Source organism: Porites lutea, chromosome 7, assembly GCF_958299795.1.
Source record: "Porites lutea chromosome 7, jaPorLute2.1, whole genome shotgun sequence".
Lineage (NCBI taxonomy): Eukaryota > Metazoa > Cnidaria > Anthozoa > Scleractinia > Poritidae > Porites > Porites lutea.
Window position 1 is genome coordinate 12,877,159 of NC_133207.1, and position 25,684 is coordinate 12,902,842.

General features: G+C 40.3%; 1 protein-coding gene across 1 annotated transcript; it reads right to left on the minus strand.

Annotated features, from left to right (window-relative positions):
• Window positions 1-608: 608 nt before the first annotated feature.
• On the minus strand, window positions 609-23,987 carry LOC140944460 (polycystin-1-like protein 2). The gene is made up of 9 exons (XM_073393600.1): window positions 23,940-23,987; window positions 23,041-23,166; window positions 22,222-22,401; window positions 7,211-7,499; window positions 6,105-6,817; window positions 5,544-5,780; window positions 4,073-5,353; window positions 3,163-3,337; window positions 609-2,768 (listed from the first exon to the last, which is right to left on the minus strand). The coding sequence occupies exons 1-9, from the start codon at window positions 23,985-23,987 to the stop codon at window positions 1,066-1,068; spliced, it is 4,752 nt and encodes a 1,583-aa protein (XP_073249701.1). The 3' UTR covers window positions 609-1,065.
• Between the last annotated feature and the right edge of the window lie 1,697 nt (window positions 23,988-25,684).

The following is a 25,684-nucleotide window of genomic DNA, read 5'->3' on the forward strand; positions in this document are numbered from 1 at the left end:
CTGAAATTCAGACAAACAAATTGAAATTACCTTCAGCGAAATTCGTCACTTTTCTTTGCCTTTTGTCATTAATATGTCATGTTTGTCTGACTTTGTCATCAAAACGACAGAAATGGCAAAAGTCAGATAAAAATTGCAAATTAGTCGCTCTGACGTCATTTTAGCGCTGTGCTATTCGCTTTGATCAACTAGGTTAAGGAACCTTTAACGGGTAAGTATATTAAACATTTCACAAGGCGAAATCTTGTCCCTGAAATAATCGAACTTTTTCTGGTCCAGAATGTAATTTCCTGTTAATGACATGATGCCAAAAAATCTTCGTTAACACTTTTCACGGCCTTTGCTCCATCTTTTCGGGATGAGAATTTAAAGTTGATAGGAGCCAAACATGACAGCTTTAAAAAAAAAACAGAATACTGTGTTGACGGGGACACCCAAATCGTATGAAAAGAGAAGAAAAGCATGTCTTACAGTCGCCTTATACTAACCTGTGAATTCAGCGGCGGGAACGGAGAATAGCCGGCTCTATTCGCACGCTAAAGCTATGAATCTTACTATTCCAGCAAAAACTATATTAAAGCTGAGAAGAGGCGAGCAAGTGCTGGTCCTCTCAATAACTGATAATTTTATTGTAATCATCATCATTCATATTCCTGGCTAGCTTTGCCGAGATCACGCTCGCCGAGCTATCCCGGCTTACCGTCAGCATCAAGTGAGTGGGTAACCAGACTGCTTATGCGCACTACTTTAAATCGCTATGGAAATATGGCGGCTCTGGGCTGTCTTACTTCATGTAATATCGGGATAAAAGTCACCTCGGCTAGCCGGGCTTGAGTAATGAAGAACATTTCTTTTTTTCCTTTTTGAGACAAAGACAAAGACATAACAATAATACTTTGATAAGTGATCAAGACGGCAGCTGCTCCTTAAACTGAATCTTTCGCAGCTCTCTTTGCCAGATTGTAGAGAAATCAAAGTCACCATCTATTGCCTTAAAAATCTGAAAAGGTACTTAAGGAACTAAAGATGATGGCTTGTGTCTAATTTAACAAAACTACAAATTGCTTAAACTTTCACGATGGCAGACTGCTCGCAATCCTCAAACATTCCCACATCGAACAAACTCTGATTGGAGCCCTGGCTCCACCCGCTTTTCAGGGAATTTCTTTCTTCTCTGTCACTGTCATCATACAGGCTGCTGGAGCTCCATTCATGATGATAAATAAACAGTGATTTTCCTATTTGTAATAAGGCTTTTTTAATGTCTCGAAGAGAAGAAAATTCGTCCACCGTATCGATATCAATATCATCAAAATCGTCATCACATTGAATTTTCTCCCGAGAGAGGTGTTTGTTGTCCCGGACGGGTTCTTTTTCCGAAAGACAAGAGTATGCTTTTTTGTATACAGTATATTCCGTACAGAGGTACTTATCAGAATAACCCAAAACGTCTGGGGTGCCTTCGTTAAAGTACTTTGACTTTCTCCTTCGCAGATGTGACTTAGGCTGATTCCTGTTTTTAAAAGATTTTTTAGCATCTCGCCAGTATGTTTCCACTTTTTTCCTGAAATAGCGACATGCGAAGCTGGCCAGTTCAGCATCAGGATAACGACCTTGTTTAAGGAGTCTCACTTCAGTATAGGAGGCGTTGAGGATGGTCAAAAACATGTTAATTAATATCATAGCAATGGAGAATGAGTATGCAAATGTAAATAACTGGCCTGTGACGTCATTCTTTTCTTTTAGTTCCTTGGTGTACATGTTATTGCCCAAAAGTCTTTCAAGGAGCATTGTTAGAGACTGAGCCATAGTAGAATAGGGACCTGCACTGCTTCCGAAAAGCAGTGTTCCGAGCAGCGTGTAGGCGAGAAGGGTGGCTGAGAACACAACCGAGTAAGACGCAAGGTATTGTGCTGCAGATTTTATTGTGTGTGTTAAATGACAAATATGATGATTAAATTTGATCAATCTCAGCATCTTTATCGTCACGAGAAATACTGCAAATGAAAGAAGCCAGATCTCGAGTTGACACCACCGAACAATATAATCGGAACTTGAAGTAACGAACGGGTTTTCCCTAACTCGTCGCACGAAATTGCTCGTAAACTTCGCTTTGAAGAAGTATTGTATCATTGCAGCCACCGCAACTGTAATTTGCACTAAATCCACAATGTTCCAGAAGCGAGTAAAATATCTGCATCCTTGAAGATAGAGCTTAACTATCTCCACAATGAATAAACCGAAAACAAAAATGACCAAAATAAGTTGACATACCAAGTAAAAAGACCTAAGGCTGGGGTCTACAGGGTAGTAAATCATTAGGGTGTCAATTGTGGACGTCGTTTTGACCCCTCCCGTTGGGTACCCCTCGTAGAGGTATTTTGCAACGCTGAAGAGTGTGCTTGAAGGTTCATAGACCGTGAACTCAACAAAGACAGCAGAAGTCCTATTATCTATCCAATCATTGTTTTCTAAATCTTCAATGACCCCTAATGCTGTATCTCGATTATAGCCCAAATCGGCAATGTAACCGCCACCGCCGTACATGCCATAAAAGCCGTTGAAAAAGAGGTTCCCTAAGGTCTCTGAAGTTTGGTACTTCCATGGCCTGGGACACAAATCCTCCGATACAAATGAAGTTTCAAATGCACTTATATTGGTAACAGGTGTCCAGTCACGATGATTGTATGGACTTCTTTCTTCTGACTTGGAACTGTAGTATGGTAAACAACGTTTCGCGATAAAGAGGTCTTTAACTACACAAGAATCTGGAAAAAAGTCCTTTATTCAGTTATAGTTATATTTTAACTACACAATAGCTTTCCTGTAAAAAAAAAAAAAAAGAACTAAATTTTTATTCTTGTTTCGGTGAGCTAGAAGTCATTTTTGCACAGATTTTTAAAGATAGCCGCTCGATTTTCATTTGAATGCCATTACAATTCGTGCCAAAGATTTCTAAGCTCTGAAGCACAGAAAATGTAGCGTCAGACGTGTCTTGAAATCAAGATTTTTTTGGACTGAAGGTCGACATACTTTCGCTTTCGACCTCGGGGCCGTGAGATCTCTATTTTATAGGCATTCCTTAAAAGTCTAAGCATCAGTTTTTCGTGGTTTCGTGGTTATATAATCTAAAAGGAAAAATAAGGGTCTAAAAAAAGTTACCTGCTTTTATTCTTATCTGGCGAAGTCTAGGCATTCCCACCAGAAATGGATACCCACTGCTTATGAAGCCTTCCTGCAGCTCGACTTTCTTTCCATTGTACCATTCTGAGAAGTACACACCCGGCACCAGTTTCTCTTTTGTCCAGTTCCAAAAGGTGGGAGTACTATTTACTTGCTGAAAGATAACATATAATTTACGCCAGCATTAGCCATTTTAGACATGTCAATTCGTGTTTAACAAAAGGAAAAGAAGAAAAGTTGTTTATTAGTCAATAGTATCTTCTAGCTAGTACTATCATAGTTGGTGTGGAAATGAAAAATTGCTTAAAGGCAGCAAATCTACGGTATGTACATGTATCAGCGATTTTCAACAAAGTAACACTGGGAAGCAAGTCGAGTAAGAGAAAAAAAAAAACCGTCAGGGGTCGTTCTGCCATCAAGAATTTTTACACAGATATCGTTATCCTCTTGTGTGATGTCAGTATTGTTTCTATCACTGTGGTAAGAAATTTATCCCTTGTTCGAAGGACAGTGTTCTAAAGGCGACAGTCACGGGCTTGACGTGTGTTCGCGTGTGGCTGTTCCTGTTCACTTATCACTTATTTCCCTTCTAGTTTTTCTCTTTGCTTATTTTCCTATTTTGTTATGTTAATTTTTTTTTTTTCTTTTTGACGCTTCTTTTGAGGCACACGTAAGTACTGGCTTAATGGCCCAGTTACTCAAGAGAAGCATAACGCTATCTACTGGATTAACAAAACTGATTTTCCTAATTTTTATTCTTTATCCGATGAATAGCACTATTAGCTTTTAAAGTGGGTTCAGATAGTTTCCCTTTTGGCTAAACACTGAATTCTTTACTTAGGATTTTTTGTCTGTTTGTGTAGTTGTTTATCAATATCTAAAGACTTACATCGTCAAATTGCAGAAATATGTCCTTCAGCGATTTGGTCAGATAATACCTTGAGCTATTCCTATTTCCGTAGCAAACAATAAACAGCAAAAAAGCAAACACAATAAACAAAATTATCTCTGTGACAGATCTGAACACCTTGCGGAGTTTTACCCAGAATATTCGAGACTTTTCTAGGTCTTTATCTGTTGGTGGTATTACTGCGGCGTCATCCTCGGATGGTCTTTTATGGCGAGGTTGTCCATGAACTGGGTCGTGCTTGCTAGGTTTTCTTATTAATGCAGACAACAAGCACGCAATGATTACTACTTTAATGGGCTGCAAAACTGTCACTTCTTCGAAGAATGAAACGATAATAGACGTAAGCCACTGATTAGAGATTTCCGTTCCCCAAGATAGGCTGTATAGCACGATGAAAAATGCTGAAGAAAGAATGGAAGAAAAGCATAGAAACCATGCAACGTAGGTAAAAAAATGTGGCAGGCCTTTTAAAGACTTCTCTTTCAAAAGTTCACCGCAGTCTCTGAGCTGTTCTTTCTTTCGTTTGACGTTTCGAAAAATAGCCACAATAATGACATTAACAGGTGACACTATCATGGCGCTTTGGATCCCAATTTTAACTTGCGTCCAACTCATTACTAGTGGACCAATTTCAAATGTATCTTTAGCCTTCTCACCCAGTTTATAAAACATAGCGTTTGTAATCATAGCACAAAAGAACACTGACATACAGCAAGAAATGCGTTGCGTTCGGCTAAATGAGCTCTGGGGTGGCCTGGTAAAAATGGAAATCCACAAATGTCCGTCCGCCAGTTGCTTTGAAACCCTGTGATAGAAGAGATTTTTGAACCTTGATATATCCTTATTGTTCGAAACGTTAATGGTTAACTCGATTTCTCCACTAGCTCTTTCAACTGCAAGCCATCTATTTGCATTAAAATACCACTTTTGCTTCGATTCCGAATCCGTGATAACTACATCTAGTAGAAACCATGCTGGACTGTGTCCTGTGTTGTCGTGCCACACTTTGAGCTTATACAGGGAACCCAGGCTTCTGGGCAGCGATAAAGAAAAGGTGTTAACACTTGCCCTAGCAAAAAAGGTCTTTTTCGCTCCAAAGTCGTTAAGAATGATTTTCCCACTGCAACAGTCCTCCCCATATATTATTAGTCCCACGTTGGCTGTAGTGCCACTTCCCATCCACATGCCTGTGGCAATTGAAATATGATAATGATAAACTCCATACTCTTCGTTGTCGGGGAGACAGATATTTGGTATGGTCTGAAAAACATGCAACGAAAGATAAAACTACTAGATAATAAACTCACTAAAGCCAAACTAACAATGTTGAATCCTGGATCTAACACATAAGTAGTCAAGCAACAGGTCCTTACCAAGTGCTTTGAGTAGATTACTAACGTGACAGCTATCGCAGAAACAATAGATACTAACAATACACGTGCCCACTTACCTTCTGTTGATCCCTTTTATCAGCTTGACGGGCAAAGATGAGACAAATAATATAAAGCGAAAGCAAGGTGCACACTGTTGTCAAGACGTTAAAGTTGTTGTCTTTTCCAATACCCTGGAACTTACTAAACACCGTCTTGAAGTCTATCTTGTTTGGTGGCACGAAAAAGTCTCCACCAAACGCAGATAAATGATTGCAAAGGCAATTAATGGACCCTTTGACGACGTCGGACGATACCTGGAGAAATAACAGAAATTTAAATTAAGTAGAAGCCACCACGTTCATTTTCTTTGAAGAGGGTAGAGGACGTAATCCTTGACTACGCTTGTTATCCTTTCTCCAAACAAAATAGAAAAAGCAACAATATAACTCTCCATCGGGCTCAAAACGGTCGCCAATTCAAAACTTTACTGCAGCTTAAATCCGGATCGGTCATCCAGAAGGTTAAGAAGCACGCTTAAACGTAAGTTGCTAAGATTGTGATCAAACTGGCTTACTTAAGCGTACGGACGGTAAGAACAAAAAACAATAAAACAAAACGGTTTGAAGTTAAAGGCTTACGTTACATCCTTTTTGTGTCCAGTGCTCTTCATCTTCAGACCAGTATAAACAGCCTCCGATATTCACAGAAAAATTGTATCTTAAATCAGTACTAGCATTGTATGAAGATCTTAGCACCAAAGGAGTGGGAGTAGGGGAAGGAGGAGGCTGTTTGACTTCAACGCAAGAACGTTTCTGCCTTCCACTATTAGTCACACAGGATCTCCGTAATCGATCCTTAACGTAGTTTGCCCTTTTGACGTAATAGTGAATGCCAATGTAATGAATCCCAGTATGACCAGTTTCGGATGAAGTAAATGACAACACGTAATTTTTAGGATTTTGAACACAATCCATCAAAGATTCCTTGTCTACATGTTTTTCACAGTCGGGTATCATAGTTGAAAAGTTATGTCTTGTCGGCGTGGGAAAGTCTGAAACGCTGATATAAACCCGTAATGGCGTGTAGGTCGATACTTCGGGTCCTAATTTCACGAAAACTACAGTATGGTCGTTCGTAAGGTTTATCTGATGATAATTTATAAGAATAGTTTCATTGACATCGTAACTTGGTTTCACGAAGTATTGCTGTGTGCTGGACGTCTCATCGGATAGCGACGACGACCAATTAAAATCCTTGGGAATAAACAATTGAAGTGGGTCTTTTAATCCAGAGATCTTCCAGTTTGTTTTATTGTTTCTCTGCAAGACTACATCAACAACCCACGAGTGGACTGAAAGAAAGGCGCACAAACAAAACAAAACAAAGTTCACATGATTAGTAAGTATTGACTTTGGTCTATGGCACATGAATGACCCTTTTGAGGTGAAACTGGCTTATTATCATTTTTATCATGATTGTTATCATTATTATTATTATTATTATTATTATTATTTATTTATTTATTTATTTTTACTATAATTTAATTAAAATGGCTTCGGTGAGGTCATTCGAATGAAGTATAGGCCTTACTTCCAGCGAAGCTTAGTATTCTTGATAAAATTCTGATGTCCATATAACTCTAACCCCTATAATCTCCAAGGGAAACATTAAATGCACATTCTTCTGTATTTCTTGAAGAGTCTAGGTATATTGGGATGTTTCAATCATGTTTTAGATTATTTACCTAAGGATTCGCTCGGATGCCAGGCATAAGGATTACTCTTGAATAACAAGACCTTGGATGTGACATCAGCTTTTTCTATTCCTAACTCACTGAACGGTTGCCCGAATTTCGGTAAGGTGAAGTTAATATTGCCCACTTCAGTTATTGTAATATTGTCGTCTTCATTAGGCCTGTAAATCACCATGGATACATAACTGCTTGTGATGGAAAGAAGCTTTTCGTCCTCGACAACCAAACAGTCTCGAAACTTCCTTGTTAAATCAAGAGCTTTTTTCACAATTTGCTTGCTCTGGTGGAAGAAAACAAAGATGTTGATGAATTTTTTTTTCAGTGATGTTATGAATTAAGCATAGGTAAAGTAGCCTGATATACCGATTGTTTCGGTTAACTCTTTTGCCTTTTTTCAAGCCCTCTCTCGTGTCTTATATTAATAATAATGAGAATAATAATAATAATAATAATAGTAATAATAATAACGAATATTTTAACAGGATCTAAGAAAACCCATCAGTGTATAAAACACTATTATCAATGGTGTCATGTAAAATAAACAACTCAAAGATAAAAATAAGATACGAAAAAAAAAGTCCATGAGTTTCAGATAATTAAAAATACTAAAATACTATAACTATTCTATGGTTATATCAATAAACGTTCAGAGATTAACTAAAAGTGTTTTTAGAGCTTTCTTAAATGAAAGTCTAGAAGTTAAGGATGGAAGTCCAGTTGGGAGTTCGTTAAAAAGTTTGACTCCTGGAAGGTAAAAACTCTTGCCAAATTCGAGGTGGACTTTAGGCCGTTTCACTGAAAAACCATTGTTTCTTGTACACTTAGAATGTTTCAGTCTTTCAAAATACATAACTGCGTTTGCGCTTTGTGTTTTCTGCTGATGGAAGTTTCAGATTACTGTTCCCCATGATATTAAAAATTCGTGTATTCTTTATCAGACTTTTTCGGGTGTCTGACCAACCAAGACCAAGTGATCCGCAGTATGTGAGAATTGGTAGAATCGTGGTGTTTTAGATTGCTTCAGCGTCTTTTTGATCGATTGACGGGCGGATTTACCTTAAGGTGTTTCGATACAGTTCTTCAGAGGCCATACCGATATTTTTTAATCGCCTTAAAAGTGTCTTTTTCCTCGTCCGATCGCTATAAAATTTTCACCAGTAATTGGCTATGGATTGAAATTTGTGAAAATGTAGTTTTAAGTAAAATCGATATTACTATGCCAAAAATAAACCAAAAACTTTGATATTGATAAAAGCCGAATTTTGTGTGAATTTTGTGCCAATCCTGCTGCTCAGTTTATCTGCTTTCCTGTAATAATGCGTCATGTCAATTTCAAAGTTTTTTGTTTATTGTTGTCATAGTAATATCGATTTTACTAAAACCTACATTTTAATAAATTTCAATCTATATTCAATCATTGGTGAAAATTTGATAGCGATCAGACAAGGATAAAATTACTTTTAAAGCGATTGAAAAATATCGGTATGGCCTCTGAAAAACTATATCGAAACACCTTTTAAAAGTTAAATCAGCCTACTGCTTTCATGTAAGCTCTTTCAGGTACTTGTAGGAGATAATGAGTTCATTTCCTTTAAGGTTGATTATTTTTGCAGTTCCAAAAATCATAGTCTCATTTGTGCATGCCTTTTTTGAGGCTGATTATTATTATTATTTTTTCTTTTCTTCTTAGGGTGATATTTTGTTGTAAAAATGGAAAAGGTTGAGTGAACGTTGTCCCAATCCTACCTCTTTGGCGAGTGATTTTATGACATTTGGAGAAGTGTCTTGCTCCTTGGGATTCATTAGATATATGTTTACCTTTCAAACACACTATCATTAGGGCTGGTGGATGTGGGTAATAGAAGGGGCAGGTAATTCATAGTAGTAAGCCCATAGACAGACTTTATTTGGTCATTAGTTCTCGGTCGTCGGAGCGAAAGTCACCACCTGCCCTTCCTCTTGTGGTACCGAAGTACACATGGAGTTAACAGATGACACCGATACCCTCAAAGGAGAGAACGCACAGGAAGAAGACTTCAACCAGATGAACCGTCTGTTAGAGAAACTATATAATAAACTGGACAGCCCCACAGCTTTAGAAAGAGTGAAAACTTGTATCGTGTGCCTTTTCCTTACGGAAAAAACTCTCTTAAGAACTCAGTTCACTCCAGCAACAAGCGGGTCATTCTATACAATACCTTTCGTCACAGCGGAGTACTTGTCAATGATACTGATTCTCAGCGGTTGGCTGATTTAGTTGGCATACAAAATAATTCTTAGGCGATGGAATTACAACTACAGCTGTACGAGCAATTACTACCTTGTATCGGTATCTTATCCAAGTATAGAATGGCAATTCCCTCAAAATCAAAGGCAAGCTCTTTATTAGTAGAAGCGTTAAAGAAAATCTTCAACAGGAACGAAAACCAGAGAGTTTGCCGATAGATGCCGGGACTGACTTTAAAAACAAGACATTTTAAAATTACTGAAAAATGCATTTTTTCTCACATACAACAAGACCACAGCTGAAGTAATCAAGCGCTTCAGTAACTGCTTAAAACAGTTAATGTAGCGCATGTTGCACAACAATTTCCCATCATCAGTTACACAAACTTGACAGTTTGGTCAAGGGAATTTGTATGTCGACATTTGTAGCGATTGTGCATCGAATTATCAAAATGAATCCTACAGATGTAAATACGCCCAATTCACAAGATGTCTGAAGAAATTTGTATAATAATCACTCAAAATCAGCAAAGTATAAATTCAATATAAGAGATCGAGTCAAGATCAGCATACGTAAAGGCATGATCTAATCTTTTGACACATTACTTCTGATCCAATACAGAAGAAAACCGGCAAAGAATAAATTCAACATAGGAGATCACATCAAGATCATCATAAGGCTAACCATATTAAGTGGAAACGTTACTTGCCATCCTGGACAGAAGAGATATAATTTTATAATTGCACAGCGATTAGCCCGAGGTCCTCCGGTGTATTACCCGAGGGAAAGAGGCAATTTAATCCAAGGGACCTTTTATGAACCAGAGTCATAGAAAGTAATGGAATTCTTAGCCAGACCACTTTTTCGTATTGAGAGAATCTTAAAATTTCGAGGAAAAGGTGCAATTAAACAAAGAAGCGCTGGTCCAGTGAAAGGCTTCCCGGTGTGATACCTTCGTGATTGGCAATTTGGCATTGCAAAAAGCATGATTCAAGACAATAACTTTTGCGTTACGCTTCGCAGTAATGATAGCCATCATTTATTTCTAACCAATTTCAAGTCCTCTTACTGTGTGGTGTTACCTCGCCAAATGTGTTTGAAAGATGGAAAGAACTGGGAAGTGGGATATCATGATACTTTATATCTTTTAACGTGGTTGACATTCCCGGCGGGTGTAAGTACTTCACAGGCCTTTCAGTGAATTTAAACTCTTTACCCCACCTGAGGGTAAGTATCAAACATCCCTTAACGTTATTGCCAGGTAATCCTACATTTTCTGAACAATGCTGTCCCACTGTACATAACAAGAACATAAATAACAGTAGATGACGAATGAAGTTACTTCCTGGCTAGATTAGTTTTATAGTTATTTTCTAGGTGGCTTGTACCTTACATAAGTTATATTGTCTTTATTTCATGTCTTTTCTTCTGTGTGTGGTATAAATAGAATTCTTGTCTTGTCTCGTGTTGTTTTGGAATGTCATTTTCAACTCTCTGGATGAATGGAGTATGGTCACAGTGCCAACTGCTCTTGTACTCGGGTGGCAAATGGAAAATGAAGAAGTAGTTTATACCAAAAGTTTAGTTTAGCCCCCAAACATAAATATAGACAAGACGAATGCGTCATATTCCCTCAAAACTGCATCAAATTTCACGGGATTTTTAGCATTCATTATCTTTTTGTTCGTAAAAAGAAGACATTGCTACTATTCTCACTACATACATAATTAGCGCATCACGGAATTTGAGCCATATCCTTCAGATTCCGCCGTGCTCTGCGTCTTCGGGGCAGGTATGATGCTTTGCCGTCTCTTTGCTTAAATTCTCGTGTTTTGCCTCGATCGTTGTCATTTTGCCCGCGTTCCGGTGAAGGGGTGAGGGAAGCTTCTGTCGCTGCAAACCACCGTCGACCGGCACCAGCCTTTCATGTCATGGCTGCCCTTCCTACTCGGCCTGCTCCTGTTCCTGACGAGGCTGTTGAAGAGCCAGCTGGTGCTGTTGAAGCTGCTCCGCCACCAGTGGTTGAACCTGAGGTATTTTTTGCTTTTCTTTTGTTTCAGTCAGCCGAGCCCTGCGAGCCGTTCGTTTCTTAGCCACGTGCTTACGTATTTTCTGTTAGCTATTTTCTATACTTCCGAATGTAGTTCTCCGTTTTGCTTGCTGGTTGCCACGTGCTTACTCGGGTGTTATTTTTCCATATGCTAACGTTTTTGCCGCTTTGTAAGCGAGGTTATTCCGCCCTATGACGTGGGAGATTAGTCGTATGTAACGCCTTCACGTGTGTTTAGGATTTTCGCTTCGCGGCAAGAGTTTGCTGTTTAATTTGTAGCATAAGAAGTTTTCCTTTTATTGTTTCGTTAGTTACCGCTTTCAGTTGCGTGCTAAGGTCATCAATCGGGTTTTCACGCTTTATTGCAAGAAGTTTACACCTTAGGGCATAAATTATAGGACCTTTATTTGTCTTCCCTGTGCACACTCGTTAAACAAACAAAATTATAAACATATTATATAAATTAAGTTTGGGAAGGAAAAGGAAAGTGAGTGCTTGAGGTTTCCGCTTTGTTAGCGAGGAGATACCGCTTTTCTATAGCGAGAAATGTTGGTGGTAAGATGTGTGTATATTTTTAAGATTGGGAAGTTTTTCGCTTCACAAACTAGGAGATACCGCTTTATTGCGAGGAACGTTAGTCGATATTTCTACGCGAGGAGATACCGCTTATAGCGACGAAGTTGTGTTAGTGAATACGTATTTTTTGGGCATATTGGGAGTCTCCGCTTTTCGTGCGAAGGGATACCGCTTTAAGGCGAGGCCTGTTTGTCGTTTTTTCTTCAGAGGTACCGCCTCTTAGCGAGGAGTACTGGTAGTGGATGTGTGTATATTACCTTTGCATAATTGAAGTTTCTGTTTTGTCATAATGAGATACCGCTTTTAGGCGAGGAAATTGTATTACATTATATTGTTTATATATCTATTTCACGCATTCCAGTTCTAATTGTTCCAAGTTCCAATTCTAATCCTCTTAGCGAGGAGTACTGGTAGTGGATGTGTGTATATTACCTTTGCATAATTGAAGTTTCTGTTTTGTCATAATGAGATACCGCTTTTAGGCGAGGAAATTGTATTACATTATATTGTTTATATATCTATTTCACGTATTCCAGTTCTAATTGTTTCGCGTTGTACGCGAGGACATGTAGCTTCATGTTGTAGGAAGGAAGGAAGTATGCAAAAACAAAAAAAAAGGTTGGGAGAAACGGAAGGCAAATGAGATCAACAAGGGATACAGGGACGTTAGATCGTTATCATACCGTATGGTTATGTCTTTTCGCTTTTGCTCGTAGTTTTCCACTTTACATGTATATTTGAGGGATACCGCTTTGTAGCGAAGTGTCTTAGTCGTGCTGATTTGGCAATGTTTTTCTTTTATGACTGTGTTTGGTCCACTTTAGTTTTTGTTTCAGGTGCTTTCTTTTCCTTTTAGAAATTTAATCGGTTTCTATGCGTCGCGTTTTGCCACCGTGTTTGTTGTGTTTGTTGTTTTCGCTTCGTTTACCTTTGTTTCTTTAAATTTTCTCTCGTCTGTCAGGCTGACGTTCGTTTGGTTGAGTTAGAAAGGTCCGAGCCCTTGAGCAGGAGAAAACTTTGGAGACTACCGAGGGTACTTTGGTTAACCTTAGAAAATACCTTAACCGTCCTAATAGCGCTTTTGACCGTTTCGAAGTGTTGGACATTTTACAAGCTTTAATGCGACTCGCGCGCACGCAAGCACACCAGAAGGCTGAAGAATATGCCGCGGCCCTGGACGAGGTACGAGCGAGATGGGACTTTCTCAGTTCCCCCGAATTGCAGCGTTTATTGCTAGGGCTGTTGGGAGACCCTGTTAGAGCTAAGGTCGCTGAAGAAGCCGCTTCCATACTAAAGTCTGGTTCCAAGACGTCTGGTCAGTCGCACGTTGGCCCTATAAGTCCAAGGCTGGGAATACCGTTCGGGTGAGGACCCTGTTTGAAGTGTAACCGCTTGGGTCATTTTGCGCGCACCTGTAGGGCCTCTCAGGCGCCGTTTCCGAACGGACGGGGTCGTGGAGCCCTTAGTTCTGGAGGGCGAGCAAACCCTCGCAGATATACTCGCTTAATGTTTGATTTACAAGATTTTGTTGGTTTGTAATGTTCTTTTTGTTTTATTTTTCGCTCTTAAATAAAACATTTTGCTTGTGTTCATCTTTGTCCATGTCTTAAAAAAAAAAAAAAAAAAAAAAAAAAAAAAAGGGGAAAAAAAAACCCTTCTCGTCGTTGACCCTGGGGCACCTCCTATGTGTCTCTGTTCTGGACCTGGTTCGGATTCTGGGGTCAACGAGGGGTTGGTGTCCCTGTTTGTCTCCGCCTAGCTGTACGGTTTTCCCTTTACTCCATTTTTCAGACGCGTCATTCTTGTTTCGCCTCGCGGATCTTGGAGGCTCGGGACTCGTATTTACAGTTTAGCGGACCTGTCCCTCTTCGCTATTTTGGCACGGGGAACCGAGCCTTCCTTGGCCCCTGGCCTCTCCGGAGATGGTTTCCTCACGCCCGGAATTAGGTGTTTTGACCAACCTTCGCTTCCGTGACCCGGGTCATTTTAAAGCTGGTATGCTTCACGAAAGTTTCCCTGTTTGGCAGCGTCTTCTGGCGGATTATTCCTGTGCGGTGGATCTTCTCGAGATTCTCCGGGATGGTGTTCGTGTGGAGAATTTTTTCACCCCATTTAGGGGGGATTTTAAGGGGCAGTTCTACCATGCGCAGACCCCTCCTTCCATTCAGATCAAGAACGCTGCTATTTGCCCACAGTTCGCTGATTTTATTAGCGATACCATTGTTCAGTGGGTGGCATCAGGGGTTTTGTCCGTTTGGGGAGAGGTTGGAGTCGTGTCTCTGCCTCATTTGGTCCTTCCTATTACCATTGCCATTCCAAGCCTCGTCTCTGCCACGACGAAAGGTTTTTAAATTTATGGATTAGGGATCTTCCATTTAAATTAGATCACCTGGCGGATTTGCCCCGGTATGTTTTGCCTGGGCATTTCCAGACGACCTTTGATGGCAAGAGTGGCTACCAGCTTGTTCGGCTGCATCCGTCGTCGGAGACGTACTTTGGGCTCGAGTGGGATAATTTCTTTTTTGTGTTTCGTACGCTCCCCTTTGGTTGGAAAGCCAGCGCCTATATTCATCTAGTCGTCTCGCATGCCGCTCGCTCCCTTGGGGTTCCCCTGTTACAGTATATTGACGACCGTCATGTGGGTCAGCTTTTTGCCTCTCCGATGCGTTCTGTCATTCTTCCAAGCGCTCAGAGAGCTGAAGCTGCAGCTTACATTCTGTGTTACATTCTGATCGAAGCTGGCTATTTCATTAATACTGACAAGTCGCAGCACGTTCCTTCTACGGTGGTCTGTTTTTTGGGTTTTTTATGCGATTCTATGCGCCCGGCGTTTCTTATTCCCCAGGATAAGAAGACAGCAAGTTCGCGACCTTGCGGGAAAGTATTTTGTCATCCTCCTGTGTCAGTCTTAAAACGCTGCAAGGTTTCGCTGGCAAGGTCGTTTCTTTTAGTTTAGCCATCCCTGGTTGCAAGCTTTACGTCCGCGAAGTCTTTAACGAATAGCCCAGCTTACGCGTTCCTCCAAGACTGCTGCTAAAGTCCAAGGAAGACTCCGCTTTTATGTCGCGTACTGGCGCTTTTTAGACGATTGGTCAGATTGCTTGCCTTGGAGGTCGGAGCAACATTGTATAGTCTCCCTGTTCTGTGATGCCTCTAAACGCTCGTGGGGTGGAGTTCTTTTTAAGGACGGGAGAAGGATCGAGTCCAGAGACTATTGGATGGATATTTCGGATGATATTAACTCTCTCGAGGCGAAGGCTTTGGTACGCTCACTCTTGGCTTTCCGAGACCTCGTACGTAATTCTAAGGTTGATATTCATACTGATAATCGAACCCTCAAGTCCGCCTTGGACAATTTTGGCTGCAAGAATTCATCTGTTAACGATTCTGTCAAGGAAATCTTGGCGTTTAGCCGTCAGTTGAACTTGGCTATTGATGTCCATTATGTTCTTTCCCGAGACAATATGGCGGACGCACCTTCTCGAGCGTGTTCAGACCTTGACTGCATGTTGTCAGAAAAGGCCTGGAATTCAGTGGAGCGCAGATTCGGTCCTCACTCCTTAGATCTTATGGCGTTAGACAGTAACTGTCGAAGGGATCGTTCTGGTCTAATGCTTCCTTATTATTCTCCTTGACCTACTCCGGCCTCTGAGGGGGTTAACACCTTTGCGAAGCCCATCCCATTGGAACATAACATTTACGCTTTTCGCCTTTTGTTTTACTCGGTCCGCTATTGAGGTATTTTTTGGATCAGGGATTCCAAGGGGCCCTTACTCTGGAGGTACCAGATTTGCGTCCCAGGCGTTTTTGGTGGGCTCTCCTTCAGTCTGTCGCGGTCGATCGCCTTTTGCTTGGCAGGAAGGGCGACGATGCTGTGTTGCTTTTTCCCTCTCGCTTCACGCATGTCTGGTCGGCGCAACGTCTTCAGTGGGACTTGTGGGCTTATCGCTTTCCCGTTTATGGTCTTCTGCTAGATTCCGCGACCTTGGACCGTGGTTCGTGCTTGTATCCGAATGACGCAGATGCCAATTTCTGTCAAGCGTGTGGAGTTCCCAATGCGCCCTTGGTGCCAGCTGTTCCCCGTGGCAGGGGTCCTGTGGATGAGAAGGTTATTCAAGAGCGTTTTCAAGAGCTTAAGTCTTCGTTTGAGCGTCGGCCCTATCAACGTCAGAAGTCAGCCCTTGAGCAGCAATTATCTACGTTTCTGACGTCAGTTTCCCCGCCTAAAACAATTTCATCTTGAACGGTAGACGACGTTATTACGTTTCTCATTTATAAAGATTCGTCGGGGCGAACAGTGGTTCATGTCCCCACATGTTCCGGAGGAGCTTGCGCCTGCCCCCGCCGTTTGGCCGCTGGCACCGCTGACTCCCTCCTTGGAAAGCTCAGGTCCATCTTTAATAAACTTGGTCGCATCGACCACACTAATCCTATCGCACATCCTCGCATCAAGGAATACTTGAACTTTGTTCGCTTCGAACAGGCGGGTATGGCTATTTCGCCTTCGCAAGCTGTGCCATTGTTCTTTGTTAAGTTCCAGAATTTAATTGCTCATTTACGGGGAAAAATTTTTGATTTTCAATCATTGTCTAGAATTAGTCAGTATATTTTGGCTAGGGATGCTACCTTTTTTGTAATAGATTTCTTCACAGGCGACAGGGCATCGCATTTGGGTCGCCTGTTGGCCAGCCAGGTTTTTAAATTAAAAGATCGTGAGGGTTACTTATTGCGTTTTACCTTTTCTAAAACTTTGCGTAAAGACCCCCCTCGTTCTTTCGCCTTGGTTCCCTTTTGCAAAAAAGGCGTGTACCCGGTTCATTGGATAACTTATTGTCTCTCTGTGTGTGATTTACTTAAGGTCCGCTTAGGGACTGGTCAAAAAGTATGGGGGGGGGGGGGGGTGGGCCGAAGCATTTGGAAATATGGTTGATGAAAAACACATGACCCCCCCCCCTCCCTTCGGCACAAAAACGACTGACCCACCCCTAAGGCAAGGTTGGAAATTGCATGACCCACCCCCTAGTTAAAACATGGATGTTCGGTTTCCTCTTAATAATCCAATAAACCTTGTTCTGTGCTTGACAAAATTTGTTGATACACTGCTACAAGCAATATCAAAATCACAGAAATCATACCTTTCACTAAAAAGACGAATGTGAAAAAACGAACATTTCTTGTTTCAATGGACGTTATAAGTCTACATCTTGACACAAATATACAGCAAAACGAGGGCATATTGAAATTATCTGTCACAAAGCATATGAAAATTTCAAAAAAGACAACCCATTCCTACACATTACTGGCCGGAAATGCTTAGATTAATCCTCAACGAAAATTTCTTCCACTTCAGTGGAAAGCAATACCTACAAAACCAAGGAACTGCAATGGGCACAAAGACAGCAGTTTTGATTCCTTTGCCAATATTTTCATGACATATATTGAAACAACAACTCTAAGCAAAACTGTCTTTAGAACAACAGTTTGGAAATGCCACGTACACGATATCTTTTCCCTATGGGACAAGAGTAAACCAGACATCGAAGCCTTCATTGAACAAGCAACCTTACATCACCTAACTATTGAATTCACGGCCGAAACATTTGACACTGAGACTGCGTTTTTAGACACGGTTGTATACAAAGGCACAAGATTCAAGGAAAAATCTATCCTTGATGCAAAGACACATTTTAAACAAACGGAAAGCTTCTTGCAGACACATTTCACCTCGTGTCACCCTCCAAATGTTAAAAAAGAATTTGTCGAAGGAGAAGCCTTAAGAATCCTACGAAAAAACTCCTCAGAAACAACCTTTGAGGGAAAAAAAGTTCAAATTTAAAAAAAAAACGCTTGACAGACGGAGGCTACCCACAATCTTTCAGGGGCACCCAACGTCAATTTTCGGAAAATATCTGTTCGAAAGACGATTTGAGATCTAGAATTTTCGAAACATTTGTTGTAAAATTTCTTGCTTGTCTGCCCCTCCTAGGATTTTCGAACATCTAAAAAAATGGTAAAATTGCCCATTTTTAATGGATTTCCACCTAGAATTTCCGGGAGCCTTTTTTCTGGCTGAAATTTTCGAAAAGGTACGTTTTGATCCCTATAATTTTCGTATCACTAGACTTTCAGCTAGGAGATCCGAACAGATGAAAAGTTTTTAGGGGATAAAAATATGCCTATATCTACTGTTTAAATACTAAAATGCGTTTAACAATGCTATGTTTAAGTGGTTTTGAACTATATTCTCGTTGGGTGCCCCCTATCTTTGATAGAAAACCTACTATCACAAATAAAATTCACAAAAGGGAGTCTAAACTCCTAAAACAAAACAACAAGGAGGAAAAAGAAATATTGCCATTCGTGACACAATACTAGCCCTCAGTGTCTACTATAAAGGAAGCTTGAATGAAAAAATGGAATCTTATACAAAACCAACTATAACTTCAATAAATTTTAAAAGAACCACCAATCATTTCCTTACAAAAAAGGAAAATCGTTAAAGGACATGCTCGTTAGAGCCGAAAAAAAAAGGTTGACAGAGTGTTCCACGCCCGTATAGATGTGCGGCCTGTCAACCTTTGTATTTTCTCGCACAACAGGTTTGTGAGTATTTTAGCAATAATTCCAGCTTGCTGTGTTTTATGTAACAAGTGTAGTCAACTGTCTCGTTAGTAGTTTGTAAAAAATAGGGTGACCCACCCCCTGAGTGTAGCTGAAAATTGCACGACCCACCCCTTGCACAAGGCTCAAAACCTCATGACCCACCCCCTCTCTGCCTCCGCCCCACCCCCCTCCATACTTTTTGACCAGTCCCTTAGCTCCGGTTTTTTTCTTTCGGGCTTCTGACCGCAGTAGAGGTATTAGTCCCAGGCCTTTCGTCGGCTCGGCTGTGAATAACCGTCCTCGGGGGTATCTCACCGAAGCTAAGCTTCATGACGGTGAACCCCTCATAGTTTCCGGGTGGGTTTGTCTACTACTTTGAGATTGCTAGGTTGTTCTCAACAGCAGGTTGCACAGTAATTTATCCTCACTGCATACCTATTACCACATCAGGGTAAACTAAGTTAGTTAGCTACAGAACACAATTTTAATCCAACCTCTCCCATTACTCAGAAATCCCCTTCAATCCTAATAGGAGGACTAGGGGTAACAATAACAGATGAAAGTGACAATCGTTCAATTGGTACAAACGAGTTGCAGATTGTCGGGGTGAGACACAGGCACTGTGACCAAACCAGTAGCACTAGGAAGGACTTTCTCGAAGATCGCGAGAGACGCCGCCGCATCAGACGAACGGGAGTAATGTTGAGCCATCTCCCCACTCTTCCAACCTTATACTGTTCTCACTGCATACATAATTAGCGAATCACGGAATTTGAGCTATATCCTTCAGATTCCGCCGTGCTCTGCGTCTTCGGGGCAGGTATGATGCTTTGCCATCTCTTTGCTTTTTGCCTCGATCGTTGTCACTTTGCCCGCGTTCCGGTGAAGGAAGCTTCGGTCGCCCCACCCTCCTCCCCTGGTGCCGGTCGACGCAGCTACGCTTAACTCCCGCTGCATACCTTAGTTGCCACAGTTGTCGCGGTCTCCTCCCATAACTTAGTTTACCGTGATGTGGTAATAGGTATGCAGTGAGGATAAATTACAAGTTGAAACCGGCCTCGTGGACCCCTGGAAAGTGGTTGACATTATGCTCTTTCTTCCCGACCTGTGCATGAAAATTAATGGTTTCGAATGATAAATTTTGAGAAACGCTTCTCCAGGAAAAAACACTTTGTCTAGTTAACCAAACTTTCGGTAGCAGATCTGCACGGCCAATATTGGCTTTCACTGAGTAGTTGTACACATTGTTATTCATGTTATTTTGCCGATTAAATCTATCCAATCTTTGGGGATTTTTTAAGTGTGTATATTATTTGCTGCACTCGTCAAAATATGTTTCAAAAATAGTGCAAATTTTAATGACTGAATACCGTTTAAAGTTAAAGGTTTTCTGTAGGACATTTTATGCTCTTCTGTACATTGGACCAGCGAAGAAGGCCTTCGTGTGGAATACTAGTACACAGCTGCGATTCAACATTGCAACACAATCCAAAGAGACACAAAGTAAATGGTCGTTCTAAACGATTAAACTGCGGCGGCGTCTTTGTGCGCGTTTTAAAAGTAATGAAAGGTAGCGAAAAGACATGAAAGCCTAAATGCTTACAGGGCACTTTGGAGGCTATAGATCAAGTTGCTCTTAATCTACTTAAAGGCAACACTGATCATAGTACCAGCTTTGTCATTTAAACTATTGGGGCCACACAAATCAAAGGCCTCTATTTAACCCACAAGAGACCAATTCTGGAACACAAGAAGGAAGTGCTTAATCAAGAAGGTGAATGTTTAACAACGTTGATTTGGAAGTATGGAAACAGAACACCGGCTGACAGCCCCATCTGGAACTCACGACGCTAACGCAAGACACTGATGAAAAAGATATGACAATTATCATCGACGCTTCCATACCAGAAGACCAAAAGTAACCTTATTACATCAACAACTGCAACGCGATCAAGAACTTCAATAACAAATGAGTGAGGCGGTTGTGAAACCTGCAGTAGTACTAACAAAATTACCACCTCCAAAAGATACACCTATGAAGTAAAATAATTCTTCCTTGAAATTCAGGTAAGGTCTACGGGAATAGAACCGAGAAAACTTCCAGTCTTCGCCTGTCACCACGATGTTCTCCAAGTGAATGTTGTAGTTCGTCGAATGCGGGTTGAATGTTGTTATCAGTCGAGCGCAGACTGAATGTTGTAGTTAGTCGGGTCTAGGTGGCTTGTCTAGACTTTCTGGTCGATGTGACAGTTGTTGTTTCCCGAGTCGGTGGGGAGGTTAAAAACTCTTGCGTGTGAGCTATGAATGTTGTTAATATCTCGAGTTGGGGTGGTGGTGGTTGGTTACGCATGATCAATCCGCAAATGTTAGCATCTGTCAGCAATTCGACACCAACTTGAAATAAAGCATAATTTCCCTTCACTAATAAACGTGCAAGTTCACCAATTACGGAACGTGACACTTCAAGGGGCTTCTCACCTTTCCCCCTCACATATTTCAATGTTTGGGTTATTATGCTGATCATTACTCATACTTAGGGCCATGTATTTAATGAATTTAGCCTTCTTATACTCATGACTCCTCCCCGCACTTATCTCCTCTCGTACTTGAAGCTCTCAACGCTGGGGTATTATTCAATTTAACTCTATCTCTCCTACCTAGAGTGATTATCATGATAAAAGCTCTCAAAATTGACTGCTCTACATACATTTGCATAAAACGTATTAGGATCGGGACTTATACGACTACGGTAAGGCCAATACGACAGATGCGACAGTAGATGATCCTCGCATTTCAATGAACATCCTAAGTGGTTGAAAAAGAACCTGAAAAAAATCCAGGCTACACTGGGAATCCAGCCCTGACCTTTGTAATGACCGGAGGCAACGCTCTATCCAATTAAGAAAATAAAGCCGAATGGAGAGCAGTAAATTTCCCTATACGCATGTTCACATCAGAAAAGCAAATCTCATCACCAAACGTCGTTTTGAAATTGTAGATTTGAGACGTTTTGCGTGAATGAATTCCCAGGGCAGTAGAGCTCAAAAGACTCTTTACACACACAGAAAGCGTGCAAATGCAAAGAATTTTGCTTCCAAAAAAGGCTTGGTGGTGAAATTTGCTCGCCTGACGAAATCATGCAAAAGAGCCATTGCAGGTCCTTGATACACCTGAAGGCGAAATGACTTAATAAAATATATGAAATAATGTACATATGTGACTTCTGGCCGAGTGCTTGCTTTCAGATTTATCCAGAGGCTGGACAACTTTGCTATTTTCACCGTAACTTTTGTCAGCTTTTTTTGCATTCAAAAAAATCTTAATTGCTTTCAATCACACGAATTAGCTTTGAATTTCAAACGCTTTCTTGGTTATGCAATATCCTTGATTTCATAGGCTTTGGAGTTATACAGTAACTGATTCGCAATCATGTTTCTCTGACTCTGACATTGTTAATTGATCAAATATACAGAGGCCTAAAATCACAGCTTCGCCGATCGAATAAAACGCGGTGTGGAGTTAGAACAGTAGAGTAGATGTCTGTACCTTTTCAGTGTTCATCTTTTGTGAATTCCATTTAGCGTCCTCCGAAGAACTCTTCAAAATATTTCCCACAGCAAACAGCATATTCTTGCTTACTTCCAAGAGGTCAGCGTCTTCCGTGTTATTGTTGAAAAGTTGAGAAAAGTATTTTGTTGCTTCATCCAACTTTTTAAGGGCACTTTCCTTTAAAAAAAAACTTAAATATAAAAGAGGCTGACTTTTAAAATGAGCTTGACAATATATTTTCTTTTAAGTAGTATAGAAGGGATGAAGTTAAACCAATTTAAAAGTGAATTTTTATTTGTAGGACGTGTAAAACCATCTTTTTAAAGATATACCTTGCTGTCTCTTTCTAACAGATAAAATTCAATAACTGATATGAGCCTGAAATATTTCGCGCTGTTGTGCGCGTTTATTTTACAAAGTCACACAGTTCTCCGGGTAATATTGTCTATACTTTCTGTAATAGAATCTTAGTTGTCTTTAGGTCATTCCTTACGCACATTTTGCCCAGGTGTTGTTACAATCGATTGCTATCGCAACGAGATATGGCCCTACGTGAAGCCATTATACATTTGTAGCACCATAAAATGGGCGGACCGTATCTAGATGGGCGTTTGATAATACTTGAGGCTCTCTGGTCAAGCCTTTACCACCTGACCTAAAATCACTTCCAAATGAAACACCACGTAAACGCAAAAAATCGAAAACGACCCACTGACAATGCTTAGAAATGTTAAATATTTTCTCATTTTTGACTAAATGAGGGATTTTTTTGCTTTATTTACGTCTTCCCTAAGCATGAAAGGCGTTTGAACATACCTGTGAGTCATGTGATAGTTCTTCTCCTTTTTTTGTTGCCAAGGCAAGCAAATTGCTTACTTTTGCTAGAAGTTCTTTGCTATTAATCACTACTTTATTTGTTTCATTTATGACGTTGGCTATTACCTGCAAAAAAGTTATTTCAACAGATATTAAGCAGTGTAAAGAAATTATTGAGAAACGGAATTGGTATGTAACTCTGTCTTTCAACATATGATAAACGAGCAAACGAAATAAATTTTTAACACCTTTACCTAGAAATTCGTGACTGGCAAACTCTCGCGAGACTCAATGTGAAGTTCCCCGTCTTCGTTTGTCTTCTTTATGTCTCGCGAGATTCGGTTATTTCATATTTTTTTTCCAGCTCTACCAAAACTGCTGAGTTAACGCAACCTCGTTCCCATACGTCATCACTCATAAGCAGGTTATCTAATTATAAGTTCGTCAATGTGCACAGACTAGGCATCGCCGGTTTACTGTATTTATTTATTTGACTTACTAAAATTGTTTGATCATACATGTATTCCGGAAACCTTAACGGATTGTCGCGTACACTCTTGGGCTTTTTTTTTGAAAACTTTCTCGAAATAGTCATATGCACTAAACGAGATCGCGTTAAAGCGACCCACGCGCAAATCATGCGCGTCACAAATTTGGACAAATATTCTTGGCCTTCGCGAGAAATAAACAAAAGGATTGTATTTATTTCCCCTGTCATATCTTTACCACTACGCCTATAAAGAATATCGTTGTTTTCAGTCACTTAGTAGTTTAACTCTTTTGTGGATCTTTTCCTGGTAAAGTAGAATGAAGAAAAACGGTCCTATGGGTGAAAATGAGGCATTTTTTCCCGTTCATTGCTGATATTTCCACGGGCTTTGATATTTTGCAAAACTCACCCTTCTTCCAAGATTTTCCTTGCCCTCGTCTCCCTGGAAATAAATCATCAGAAAAATTAAGAAATGTGGCAAAATTTTGCAATTTAAGGATTTTTCACCCGAGATCAGGCGCATTTCTCTTGATTTTCACCTCGTGGATTTTACCGTTCTAACTTACCTTCAAGGAATCACAGCGTTTTCTTTTCTCCAAAAGTGAAAGAACGGAGATAGCCAGATCAATTCCCTCAGTAAATTTACCCTTTGCCATGTTATCATTAAATTTGTTGCTTTCCCTGTTAGCAATCCTGTGTACGGTGTGGTTAACGTCATCTGCACATTTGTCTCGTACCTATGTAAAAAAAATTATATGCCAGAGTCTTTGAAAAGTTGGCAGTGCCATGAACCTTAGTTTCCTTTTAATTCAATAAATCTTAGAGAGATTAAGAGATCAAGAGCTTTTTATTATCATTATTATTGTCATTGTCATTTTCATTATCACTTTTTTACCCATGGAGGAAACCTTAAATAGGTTGAATATGATACTGGCAGTTAAATACCGTGATAACAAGGGGAAGTACGTCTTGAAAAGCATTTAAACGTCTCCCGTATTATGCAAGTTTTACCACCTCTAGGGACTGCCCAACAAAAGTGGACAATTCGATGGATTGGACTCTTTATGAATTTAACGTATCAGATATGCCCCAAAAAATTAAATTTCAAAACAATCCAAGACAATATGTCAACTTGACATCAGAAGGAAAGTTTTAAGGGAAGAAGGATAGGATAGCCGATGGGATATGTATTACATAAGCTTTTTAAATAGAAGACAATTGCCAGACAAAGAAGTGAACGCAGAATATACCCATACCTTGATTAAAACTCTTTCAATACTGAAATCTCCAAGTGAATCCCTGATGTATATATCCACTGGGAAACTATAGTTCTTTTTCCAGTCACCCACTGGAAGTTTCGTGGACAGCGTGTTCAGTGTAATTGGTCCATTTATCACAAGGCCAACGCTGGTGTTATAGCGATACTCGTATGTAAGTGGTTCATCTTCATCTCTCCAACCTGAACAGCTGATATTAAAAGTGGTCGATACAGCGTAGCCATTTTCTGGCTTAACAAAACACCCACTGTTGGTGTCACTGCTCGTGAACGGTGAAGAGTTCAGAGTAAACTTCATGAAATATTCTTCCTTAATGATTTCTCTTTTTGCTCTTAATTCAATCACAGCCTTAAGTTTGAAGACGAAATCCCTTGCTGAGATAGAAGACCAATTTACAAACAGGCTTCTTGGTGGATATTTTAGACCGACAATTGTTTTATGCGTAAACTCTTTCCACTGTTTGCCTTTGCTTGTGGGACGGTGTAAAAGGATGCTCCATTTTGTGTTGTCGACGTTACTGCACAGTTGTCCTTTACATTCAGGGAAAATCTTTAAGCTTTTAGACTGAATAACTTTTTCTCCACAATTTGAGGTACACCTGTAAGTAGTATACATATGAATCATAAAACTAGTAACTTATATATCCTCAACCCTATGCTTCTGTAGTGGGACTTTTGTCAAAAATAATGACGACGGCAAGACAAAAAACCATTATCTTCATCATAATTTCATTCAAATGCACAGGGCCCAGTAAGATGACCAGTCCTTTGCAACCAATACATTTCCCCAATCCCTTGGCACATCGCTATATCGTACTTCTACTAAACCATGTTTTCTTATAAAGATCTTAACATTTTTCCTTATTTTGATCTGTTTT